Here is a 12,217-nt window from a genome sequence, read left to right on the forward strand (position 1 = left end):
AAAAACGCTCCCCATAAGGCGGAGAGGGTCTCACATTTCAGACTCTCTTCCTCAATCGGCCCAGAGGAAGAGTAGAGTGGTTTAAGTGTTTGTTTCTAAAGGTCCTGCAAACCCCTGCAGGAAGAGTGCTGGGCGAGAGACACTCCGGGCCTCTGGGCTGTGCCCCGCGGGGGAGCCGCCAGGACAGCAAAAGCCCCAGCAGCTTCTCTCCTCCTGAGACCCTCCGCGAGGGCTCCGGACCAATGCTGTCCAAACGTGCAGCACAGGACTCAGTCCGGGGGCCAAGCGGGCCCGGCGCTGCCCTCTCAGGCAGCCACCCCTCACCTCCCTGTCGCCCCAACGGGTGCAAACGAAGAAAGCCAGGCCCCCAGATCAAGGCAGATGTAGGGCTTGTTTCTCTCTCCTCTGCTGAGGTTTTACCCGGGGGGAAAAGCCTAGGAAAAAAGAACATGGACTGTTTCCTAAATCAAAGAGGAACACAGGTTTCTATCAGCCATGAAAAGAACGGTAAATGAAACACTAATGAGGCTCATTGAAACAGGAAAGGTCTAACAGGACTCCCCTGCAGCAGAGGCCGGCTGGGAGAGGTCTGGGGTGAAGCCAGGCCTGGGAAGGGGCACAGAAGGGGTCTGCCAGCTCGGTCATTTGCCGCCACCATCCTCATGTCATCTCCCCCCACGGTCTGTGACTTTGGGTTAGCAGAGGGCCCCTCCCCCAAGTCTCTCTAGGAACAAACCCCCCAGGGACATCCAGCTCTGCCCAGCCCATGGCCCCTGGAGTGGTCTGCTTGGCAGGTGGGCCAGGAAGACGGGGAGACCAGGGCCTGCCATGTCCCATCAGAACCCCCTTGTCCAATGACCTCCTTGTAAGATAAAGGGACACTTACCCTGTTATCACCTTCTGGGGCCAGAGGGTCTGTCATCCAGGACCCAAACCTTGAGCCGGAGGTCTTGATGGTCACGGGGTCACTTATGCCCGTCAACTTGCCACAAGCTGGAAAAGAGCACGCAAGGTTCAGGAAAGTGAGGGCCTGGCCCGCACCCCACAGAGGCCGGCACCCCAACTGCCCAGGGAAGGTGCTGCAGGACAGCTGTCACACGGTGCCCTCACAGGCAACACCCCTCGCCCCAGAGGCAAGAGAAGCCACCCCCTCCCCAAAACAGAGAGAGACTGAGGCCAGGACAGGAAGGGCAGAACAAGGAGGGGCCTCTCTCCAGGGTCTCACCCTTCCTCATGCGCCTGGGGACAGGAGTGCAGAGCAGAGTGGCACCTCTGCAAGGGGGGACCAGCCTCGCCAGGACTCAGTTTTCTTCCCTGGGCAACGCGACAGCAGAAGCTCGACTTCCCAAGGCCGTCAGAGACCATGCAGTGGGACACCGGCCAGCACTGGGCGCAGCAGGCTCGCAATGAGGTGCTGCCCCAAGGCGGGATTCCTCCGTGAAGCACAATGTGACGCAGGCAGCCCAGGACCCCGCCTCACTGCAGGAGAGCGCACTCACTCCTCAGTGCCCAGGAGAAAGGCCTGGCTGCCTTCCTGCCTGGAGAGCCTGCGAGCTTTTCCCTGCAAGGGTGAGAGCGTCTCTTCTGCCTGGAGGAGGAGCCCCGGGCTGGGGGGCTGGGACTTTGAACACTAGAATGGACGGGAGCCTGGAGTGAGCTCAGCAGCCCTCCCATCTCACAGATGGTGGCCAGGGACGGGGAGCGAGGGTCGTGTTCACCCTGGCCGACCCTCATTCAGTCAGGGCTGAGCTGGAGCCCACAGCCCCCCGGCCCAGGGTGGCTACCACCCTGTGCAGAAATCCCACGCCTCCCACCTGGGAGCCGACCTGTTTGCACGGCCACACAGCTCCTCCAGAATACGTGAATCTAACCAACCTCCAAGCCCCAGGAGCTGGATTCCCCGAGACCCGCAGATAAAGGGCCCCCTCCAGGACGCCTCCCTTTCCCTCCAGGCTAGACATGTGTGTGACCTCCTAGGTCTGCGTGGCACCCCTAAAGTGCCACCACATTCACATATGTACACAGCAGTCTGCAAAGTGCAGAGAAGATCTAGGCGCTCATGGAAGACTATCCGTGACTTAACCCAGGGACCATGGGTTAGCCAGGGCAATCCTGCAAAGCAAGCAGGGCTGCCCCCCACGCTGCCCCCAAACTTAAAGTGGGGTGAGTGTGCCCATTAGCAGCATCCTACAAAACTGGAAAGAGGAAACCTGCCGACCCAGCCCAGAGCCAAGGCTTTTCTTCCTGTTGGTGGGACAGCACGTCTGGGCAACAGGAGGCTTTGAAGCTTTGAGGGCCCACTGCAAGGAGAAGCAAGACCGGCTTTGCACCCAGATTACCATCAAGTCCACTGCCCTGCCCCAAAGTCCCAGAGGCCCGGCTCCCAGGGCTGCCGCCTCTGGCCCAGATTGAAGAAAGGAATTCCACAGCTACTGGTACCCTCCTGTCTCTTCTCCGCAGTTACTCCCATGGGCCCACTTTAAGGAGGAACTGTGTCCTTCCCCCCACAGGACACTGTTCCCTCAGGGCTCGAGGCTTCCTGGCAGCAGCAGGCCGGGCAAGAAAGTGCCTGGTGATCGCGGCCTCAGGCAAGCTTGCTCGGACGCTGTGCACCAGCCCCCCGTCCTGACCAGGTGCCCCATCAGTGGGAGGAAAGGAGAGCAGAAGGAGACAGAGAGGTGACGGATGAGATGACCAGCGCCTACAGGGACTAGGAGTCAGAGACCCTGGGTGGGTTCTGGAAAATTCCATGAGAGATGCCTTTCCCATGAGAGCCTGTGACCAACTTTTCACCCCACATGCCTCCTGGGGATTCGGGCTGGGGGTTCGCAAAGGCTTCATCTGGAGGAGTGGAGAGCCTGGGGAAGTGGGAGCCTGAGGCCAGACCCCACCCCTCACCCTCAGGCCGGTTCTTCCTTTGTGCCTACTGACCTGGGGGTGTGGGGGTCCCAGGCTGCCTGAGGAGACTGCAGCCCCCTCAGAACTGGGTGGGAACCAGGAGAAACCCAGCAACACCCTCCTCCCAGCAACACCCTCCTCCCAGCAACACCCTCCTCCCAGCAACACCCTCCTCCCAGGTCCTCCCTGCCACCCCGAGAGGCCAGCGTCCACTAAGACACTATTGCCCCTGCGAGCTTCCCACGGAAGGGCTCCCCACCACAGAGCCAGGGGACGGTGGTTGGTTAGTTGTCTAAAGTCCAAAGGAACCACCACCCCCCACAGGTGTCACCGTTGGGGAGCTCAGGTGGAAGGCCGCTGGCTTTCCATCCAACAGCACCCTGGGGTTCCCGCCACTTCACAGTCCTCGGTCAGCATGATGGGCCTTCCCTGACGTGGACTCACACTAAACCTCTGTCCCAAGCCCACGCAGGCCCTGTCCTGGCTGGACGACCTCCCCCAAAGGAGATCAGACACCTGTCCCCCAGGTCACACGCAGACGGTGAAGAAGACAGGTCGATGCCCCGGTCAGCCCAGCTCTCCCTGCCGCCTCCTCCACCTGGAATGCCAGCCCTCCCCTCCCCACCGTCTTCACCGGCTTGACCCTCTTCCCTAAAGACATCCTGCTCTGAACTCCACCCCATTTTGTCCCTACTGACCTAAACCTGCGACTTAGATGCAAAAGTCGCACTTGGCTTAGAGAGGGCAGGGAGGGTGCAGCTGGCCCGTGCACCCTGCTCGTCCACTGCCGGCTGCGGGCACGGCTCCTGGGGCCCACGCGGTGGAGGCTGCCCCGCCTCCTCCAGGCAGGGAGTTATTTTTGGTTCTCTGTCCAGGCTGGTTCTGCCAAGACCTCGGGAACTGACAGGATCTAAAAAAGCCCACAGCAAAGCCTCGGTGGAATCTTGGCACATCCAGTTCAGGAAAGCAACCCTCTCTAGTCACGAGCGAGCGCTCAGGGTGCACGCAGGAGGTGGGAGGGGAAGGGGGAGGGGAGGGGAGGGGAGGCGAGGGGAGGGGGAGGGGAGGCGAGGGGAGGGGAGGGGAGGCGAGGGGAGGGAGGGGAGGGGAGGGAGGCGAGGGGAGGGGAGGGGAGGCGAGGGGAGGGGAGGGGAGGCGAGGGGAGGGGAGGGGAGGCGAGGGGAGGGGAGGCGAGGCGAGGGGAGGGGGAGGGGAGGCGAGGGGAGGCGAGGGGAGGGGAGGGGAGGCGAGGGGAGGGGAGGCGAGAGGAGGGGAGGGGAGGCGAGGGGAGGGGAGGGGAGTCGAGGGGAGGGGAGGGGAGTCGAGGGGAGGGGAGGGGAGGCGAGGGGAGGGGAGGGGAGGCGAGGGGAGGGGAGGCGAGGGGAGGGGAGGGGAGGCGAGGGGAGGGGAGGGGAGGCGAGGGGAGGGGAGGGGAGGCGAGGGGAGGGGAGGCGAGGGGAGGGGAGGGGAGGCGAGGGGAGGGGAGGCGAGGGGAGGGGAGGGGAGGCGAGGCGAGGGGAGGGGAGGCGAGGGGAGGGGAGGCGAGGGGAGGCGAGGGGAGGGGAGGCGAGGGGAGGGGAGGGGAGGGGAGGCGAGGGGAGGGGAGGGGAGGCGAGGGGAGGGGAGGGGGGGCGAGGGGGGGGCGAGGGGAGGGGGCGAGGGGAGGGGGGGGAGGGGAGAGGCGGGGCGGCGAGGGGAGGGGAGGCGAGGGGAGGGGAGGCGAGGGGAGGGGAGGGGAGGGGAGGCGAGGGGAGGGGAGGGGAGGGGAGGCGAGGGGAGGGAGCAGAGAGGGCTGGCTGCGCTCCCACGTCTCACAGGTTCTGTCTCAGAGGGACAGCACACCCGGTTGGGAGGGCCTGGCCATCCTGAGGGCCCAGGACAGGTCTCAGAAGGGAGGACAGCTTGCAAAGCTGGGAGCGTGGACAAGCCACCACGGCTGCAACAACCTGCCTCTTGCTTCTCCTAGGAGGAGGCCACTTCTGAAAAGCAGCCTGGGCGATCTCACAGAGCAGGCCATCAAGGAGCTCGGGCCAGAGACAGGAGTCGCTGGGCAACCACAGAGGCCAGGCAAGGAGGGCCGGCTGCCCTGTCACCAGGCCTCGGGTCCCTCCTCCTTGGTCCCAGCTCTTACGCCCCACCTGAGAGAAGTTAAGCCAGACGAACTTTGCCAGCGGGGAGTGTGGACAACACGTGTCCAAGATGCAGAGGACAGAGGCTGGGAGCAGGCAGCTCCCCAGCCAGGCCTCATGCTCAGACCAGAGCCTGCAGTGGGGGCCACCAGGGAAAGGGGCCACCTGGACACTCCTTTCTTCTCCTCACGTGGGAGGGGAGCAGGGCCCCCAGGAGACCTCGCCACACGCAACCCCTAGAACTTCCTGGAAGGAGCCAGAAAGGAAGGCTTAGCCGTGCCGGGATCCCACTTAAGTCGGTGCTTACGAGTGGCATTTTAGGTTGGGGTTCATTTCTTCCCTGTCATTCTAGTGGGTTCTTTTTCAGACGGAGGCACCCCAAGCTCTCCTCTCTCAACCCTTGACCAAATGCGCCAGTCTGCATGATGGCTTTGTCCAAGGCCCACACGCACGGCTTGCTCGACCCGCTCCAGGGCCCTGGGCGGGAGGGGAGAGTCAACCTCTCTCTCTGGTTGATCCTTCCTGACGCCTCCAGGGTTAGAGAACAAGAAAGAGGCTTCGGGACTTGTCTCCTCTAGGACAGGAGCCTGCAGTGGGACATTCATCAGTATGGATGCCAGGTGGGCCCAGCTCCCTAGGCTGGCAGAAAATTCTAGGATGCAGCCACAGGCTTTGTTAAGATGTGTTCTCGGTGAAACAAAAAGACCCCGACTCGCCCTGCAGCCAGGGTTCTACTCGTGGTTTTGGGTGTCTGCGGCTTCCTTCCCACCCTGTTAAATAAAAGAAGCTGAGAAAGCCTTTAGCATCTGAGCACCAGAATAGTCTAACTGGGAAAAGACCTAAAAGTCAGCAAGTCCCATCATTTTGCAGAGAGGACCAGTGAGGTATGGAGCTACCAGGCATAGACAGGTACAGGCACTCGGAGGCACTGGGCATCGGGCCTCATGTTTCTGGTTTCGCTCAGTTTGGCAGCTGGAGCATCTGACTCTGCAGGGTCTCCTTGGAGGAACAATCTCACGTCCCAGTTCAGGGGGACGAGGGTGAGGTCGATGGGCAGCCCTGCCCCTCCCCTTGCCTGGGAAGAAGACTTGCTCCTGCGGGATGGGGCGAAACTGCCTCCGTTCCAGAGAAAGCCTGGGAGATGCTGGGCAACCTCCAGTTCTAGAAATAAGTTTCAGATTCAAGTGTCTGGCTGGGCCACAGAGACAAACACACCATCCTATGGAAGAGGGATCTTTAGAAACGGAGACAGAAAGCAACCGGAACCCTGGTCCTTGTTTGATTTGCTTGTTTCTGTGTACGCTCTGGGGTCAGGAATTGTCAGCAGTATTGACAGGAAGAGAGGTGGCACAAGGAAGAACTGATTAAGAGGACTCTGGGAGAAGCGCAGGGAGACCCCCTCCTCCTTCACCACCCCAGGAAGGTAACCGGGACTGTTCGCTAGACCACGGGGCCTACAGGCAGACTTCACACCAGCAGGTGCAGCAGGTGACCAGGAGCCAAGCAGTCGAGGGGACGAGGAAGAAACCCCGTGCTACAGAGATGCCGCATCTCGCAGAAGTGCCCCCGCCCAGGATGGCTCGTGGCATGAGCGGCCCCTCGGTGCCGGGGCTGCTTCCTCGGCATTTCCCAGCAAGGAAGCAGACGGCTAGGATGGGTGCCTGAGGTGACTGGGTGCCTATTTGCAAGGCTAAAATAAGTCTAAATTAAGCAGCTACAGGATAGTCATTTGGTCCTTAAGTTACTGAGCTTGAACAAAAGCCTGGGAAGAGGTGGCAGGAGGAGCAGCTGCTGCTAAATCTATCTATCTATCTGTCCGTCAATCAGCTCTCAATCCATCAATCATCTAACATCTATCTCCATCATCTACCCACCTGCCGACCTACCTACCACCACCTCCTCATGGTGGGCACAGTGCTGGCCTGTGGTATGAATGACTTCTGGGAATTCTCACAGTGGCCCCAGGGTGCAGAACTGCCTGCACCCTCCTTTGTAGAGGTGAGGCAGCAGCTGAAATGCATGACGACAAACGCCCTGGGTGAGCTGCACAGCTATCGGGTGGCACTTACTACAATGGCCTCCCTGAGACCAGGGTGCACACAGTCTGCTATGCGTCAGAATCAGCGGGGTGCTGGCTATGCCGCCCCAGCCCCACCTGCAGACGCTCTGATTCAGCAGGGCTGCCTACACTCCCGGTAGGGAAAGAGCAGGACCTCCGGGGAGCTGTGAATCCTCTCCTTACACCCAAACCAATGGTTTTAGCCACCCAAGGGTGACCGTGTAAAAGACCCAAGATCTTAAGCCATCAGGTAAACTCGCCCAGCCACTAAGAAAAGGCCGAGCACAGAAGGGAAGGCTGGCGCTCCCGGGAGGGGCGGTGCTGCTCGGAAAGTCCCCGCACGTCTGACCGTTTGGTACATTTCACCCCAAATCCCCATTTCGCTCCCTTGATTGGGAAATGTGGGGGGGTTCTCTTGGTTTTTCCCTGGTATACCCAGTCTGCACACCAGGGAGGAAAGACACTGCTTGTGGGGAAATAAATAACAAACCAACCAGCCAAAAAACCCACTGCTGGATACTTCAGAAGCCAAGGGAGACCCCTAAGGGGAAGGGTATGGGCGGCCTGGAGCGACAGGCGATGTGAACTCAGGGTCATTATGGGTAGACACCCAAAGACTGTACCCAACGGAGATGATCATATAGCCCCATGATCATTAATAGAGCCCAAATCACTAACATTTCAACACTCGCGCCAACTCCTAAAATGTCAAATTGGAAAGAGGTGGTAGGGACCACTCAGCCCAGGCCCCTCCTGAAGTCACCCAGCCCGTCACGCTTATGGCACAACACTGCAGAGAACCCCTCGTGTGACATCGCGAGAGTGTACACATCAAAACACAGTAGTTCCCAAACTCCCAACGTATCCTGCTGTCGTCTGTTCAGGACTGGGGAACTTAAAACTCTACGTCCTTACTGAGGATGCAGCGTTTAAAAACCATCGAGAAGCAGGAACCTGCTAAAACAACAATATCGGGCTGGCACTATTTTCTTTCCCTTCACATGTTCTTTCTCTTTCACCTGACAACACTAGAGATTTTTTAAAGTGTTTGCTCTTTTTCGATGTTTTAAGTTTATCATAAGGCATTTGGAGTGTGTGTCGGGGGCTGGGTGGGTGTATAAGGGGAACCCAGTGAGAACATCAGATAAAGCCTAAAGAAAACTTCTTAAGGCTAAATTACCGTAAAAAGTATACGATATAAAAATGAACAACCTTTGTGTTATAAAACAGTTGGCGAGGTGGGCTGGCTAATCTTTATTAAGAAAACCTAAAAATGGGACTGGGATTTGAAATGTGCTATTTAAAAGTAGACTCGGACACTAACACATTAAGATTTGTGAAGTAATTAACCCGGAAGTTGATGGGGTAAATGGGTAATCAATCACGAATAGGAATCAGCCCCCACTGGGGGTCCTTCTCAGAACACGTGAACATGGGCGAGGACCTCACTTGCTCAGAGGTCCCCTCCTTCCACGCCGTTTGGGGGGAGTCCTTTACTTGCTATGAAGGGCAAATCTTCTACTGTGATGTCACTGAATTTTTTTCTTTTTTATTCAAATTGCATATGAGTCAGTATCTCAACAAGCATCATCAGCCCTCATTCTCAACCTGGAGGAATCTGAGACGTATGTTTCCAGCCCTATTAAGCTTGTGTCTTAAACACTACACACGTCTGGCACGCACACACGTGCACACACGCATGCACATACACACATCAGATGGTATGCAGCATCTAACATCACCCTATTTTTTCCAGATGTACAACTCACTGGGGTCTGTGGACTGGCCTTCGCAAGGGGCATGGACAGGGACCAGCCCTAGGATGGGTGCTGCCTACACTTCTCCTTTACTGTCTCTCCAGGGAACCCTACCCAGGAGCCCTAATCCAGCCGTCACCTCGCTGAAGCCGGGCGGGCGCTGTCCGCGTCGGCACCACTCCCTAAGCCTGTGCGTGTGCAGGAGGTGGGCCGTGCAGCGCCACGTCCCCGCAGGGTTCCGGGCCTACCTAGTTTTTGCATGCATGCACGGAGCCTCTCTTCAAGATTGGACACTCTGCTCTGAAGTTCATCGTAGTCATAGGCGCCAATTTCCTCTTGCAGCTCGTTAAGCACTGACGTCAGATTCTGGACCTCCTCTTTAAACTGCAATACCAATTTGGCATCGGCCTTGTACTCTTCCAACACAGGTATCAAAGGCCTAAGTTCATCCATTTTCGCTTTTATCGCCTGCAAGGTTAAAATAAGCTGGTTCAGTGCTATGCATGCAAGAACTCGTAACACCCTGCCTCGGCCTGGCTTCTCCCTATTCGAGGGAAGATGTGCATACGCCTGCTTTATTTATAGAGTTATTTATTCTGGTCCAAATGAGTTGGAAGAGCGTATTAAACAGTCCTCAGAACACCAACATATTTGGGAAAGGTCTTTATTGTCAGTTTAGAATGCAACATCTGAAGGTTACATGCTTTAAGTCACATACACAAAGTTCTTTTTTTTTTTTCTTTCTTTTTCAAAAAATGCATTGACAAGGGTTCAAACTATTCATGAAATGCATCTACAGTCGCATGCAAAGGAGGATCCTGGTTGTATTCAAGGTTCCTTAGTGATATGGTGCTAAGGATTGGAAAATAATAGTAAAAATGCATGGTGCAAAAAGCTCTCTGGCTCTCTTTCATGGTTACAGGGAGTGGACTGCTTCTTCAGTCACTGCAGCATTGAAAAAACTCTTTTAAGTTAGCCCTGCAAGCAAGAAAATGAAATACTGTTGAGGAACTAGCTCACTAGCCTGCCTTAAACAGATAGCCATTAATAGACAAATACTTTCATGGTCACTTAAAAAAAGTCACACTTTAATGCTAGAGTTAGTCAAAACAAACTGCTTTAACAGATTCTCACAACAGTTTCTCCTGGAATTTTTTAATGTGGTGAAAGCAAGGTGAATGGCAAGGGCTGGCTTTTCCTCCCCCAGAGCTAGTGACCCCGAATTTTGGGACTCAGAGATGTGTGTGTGGGCAATGCTTGCAGGGGGAGCTGCCTCACAGCTACTGAACACACCCTGTCTCCAGAATCTGTCCACCACAGAGAAGGCAGTGCTGGCCCTTCAAGGAGAGACACCGACTCTGTTTGGTCAGACAAGTCACAATCTCTCTTCAAGATAATTCATGATGGCATGTCAGGAGCAAGGACAAAACGTCCACTTGCCTCCAACCAGAGCAATCAGCTCCTTTTCACCTCAACGGGATCAGGCCCACTATTATTTTATTTATAATACAGATTTAGAACTTCATTAGCTTGCCATTTCGTCTATCTAATATATTGCTTTTAAAAGAGAATTAGTTCTTGCTTCATGCAGGGAGCACATCAAAGAAAAACATTAGCATAAAAAGGACGGGAAGACAGAGACAGAGCACATCAGCAGTTTTCAGCCAAGCAAGGCTGTGTAATTTGACCTCTCCCCCTACATCTGGGCTATATTTCTAATTAACATGCATGTATACCTTAATTAAGGTGGCCTATAATTTCTCATTCTAATCGTTTTGAAGCTGAGTACACCATAGGTGTACAATCATATATACATACAGTTATATATACATATCTGACCATATGTATATATAATTTTAGGTCCAACAAACTCCGGCTTTAACATCCAGAGTTACCCGGAGAAGCAGGACACTTAGGACAAGCTGAGAAAGACGCTGGTGTCTCTCTCTCTTTTCCCTGCAAGTCTACAGCATGCCTTGTCATAGCTAAATTAGGTCAGATGTGAAAAACTGCCCGGAGTGATCCCTGTTCGGAAACGTCTCTAATCAATTAAGCTAATCCTTGGCTAATGTGATTTACCTGCAGCAGCTGTGAAATGACAAGGGCCAATAATGATGTCCCTTCCCAGCTAATGTGCAACCTGGCCAGAGAAGAATGGGATCTGGGGCCCCTGGCTTCCAAACCAGACTGATGGGGGCTTAGGAGCTAATGTGGGCTGAAACTGCTGCTCCGGCCTGCCTCATTCAAGGTGTCTTTTTCCAAACCAGGTTTGGGCTGGGTTGCCTCTCTGCTTCCAAGGGCAGCAGTCCTTTGCAGGGCAAAAAGCAATCCTTCCTGTGCTCCTCCCAGCCCCAAGTCACTATTTCTGTCGGTAAAGGGAAAGCTAGAAGGGGAAACAAGCCCAGCCTCGGAAGAGGAAGGGGGCGGGAAGGAGGAGGGGGAAGAGGGGAAGGAGGGAGCATACATACCTTGAACTGCCTGGCCAGGTGTTGCTTATGACTCTCCTCCACCTGTTTGAACTTGGACTCCAGTCCTTTCATTTGGTTCTCCATCTTCTCCACATACTGCAAGTCCCTCTGAGTCCGCCTATCCAAGACCTCTATGGATTGAGACATGTTTTGCACCTGTCAAAAGGGCAACAGGTTCAGGGAAAGAGCTGTGGCAGGTGCCAGAGGATCCTGCCCCACACTGCTCGTGCCTGACACTGACCTCTCCCGCACAGCTGCACACTGGGAACTGGAAGTGGCCCGTGCACTATTGACTAATCACCAGCACCAAAGACTATTAGGACCAGCAACCCAGCAACTCCCCAAACAGAGCAAACTGGTTCAGTAACCTTTCCTCTGCCATCTTCCAAACGTGTTCTTACAATCAGGAATGCAAATCAGGTGTGCAGGTGTCTCCAGTTCCTCACTTGTTATAGCTCCAGGCACAGGACCTTGGGTGATTTGCCTTTTTCTCTTTTTGGGGGTGAGGGGATTGTTTCTAGTCTCTTTGTGTTGCAGGATGAAAATAGTCAGGCAGGCATAAATACCAACAGAGATGAACAGCACTGCTGGGCTGCCCCACCCCCAGGTATAAATCCTCCTTCCCCCTAAATCTCGCTGTGTCTTGCTGGGAAGGTTGATTGCTTAAGTGCAGAATGAAGGAATAAGGGAAGCCCGCTCCCTGATTCTGCATCCAGCCTGCTTTCCCATCTCACAGGCCATCCATCACACCCCACAATATCATAGGTAGATGACTGCTCTGCAAACATGCACATTCAGAACATAGAGTCAGGAATCAATCACCCGGCAAATGAAGAATTGCTGTTTTACATCTTTACAGGCAGATCTGAATTGAGTCTAGCCTCAAGATGCAAGTTTAATATTCAA

General features: G+C 55.6%; 1 protein-coding gene across 2 annotated transcripts in view; it reads right to left on the reverse strand.

Moving 5' to 3' along the window:
• The window catches only part of OLFM1 (olfactomedin 1), a 42,932-nt gene that overhangs the window by 10,928 nt on the left and 19,787 nt on the right, over positions 1–12,217 (reverse strand). For both annotated transcript variants that reach the window (XM_063082141.1, XM_063082140.1), the window contains exons 3-5: positions 11,312–11,467; positions 9,092–9,311; positions 887–993 (exon numbers count right to left, since the gene is read on the reverse strand). In XM_063082141.1, coding sequence (XP_062938211.1) covers positions 887–993; positions 9,092–9,311; positions 11,312–11,467 — 483 coding nt within the window. The remainder of the gene's footprint in view (positions 1–886; positions 994–9,091; positions 9,312–11,311; positions 11,468–12,217) is intronic.

The sequence above is a fragment of the Cynocephalus volans genome, chromosome 17 (genome assembly GCF_027409185.1).
Source record: "Cynocephalus volans isolate mCynVol1 chromosome 17, mCynVol1.pri, whole genome shotgun sequence".
In the NCBI taxonomy this organism is placed as follows: Eukaryota; Metazoa; Chordata; class Mammalia; order Dermoptera; family Cynocephalidae; genus Cynocephalus; species Cynocephalus volans.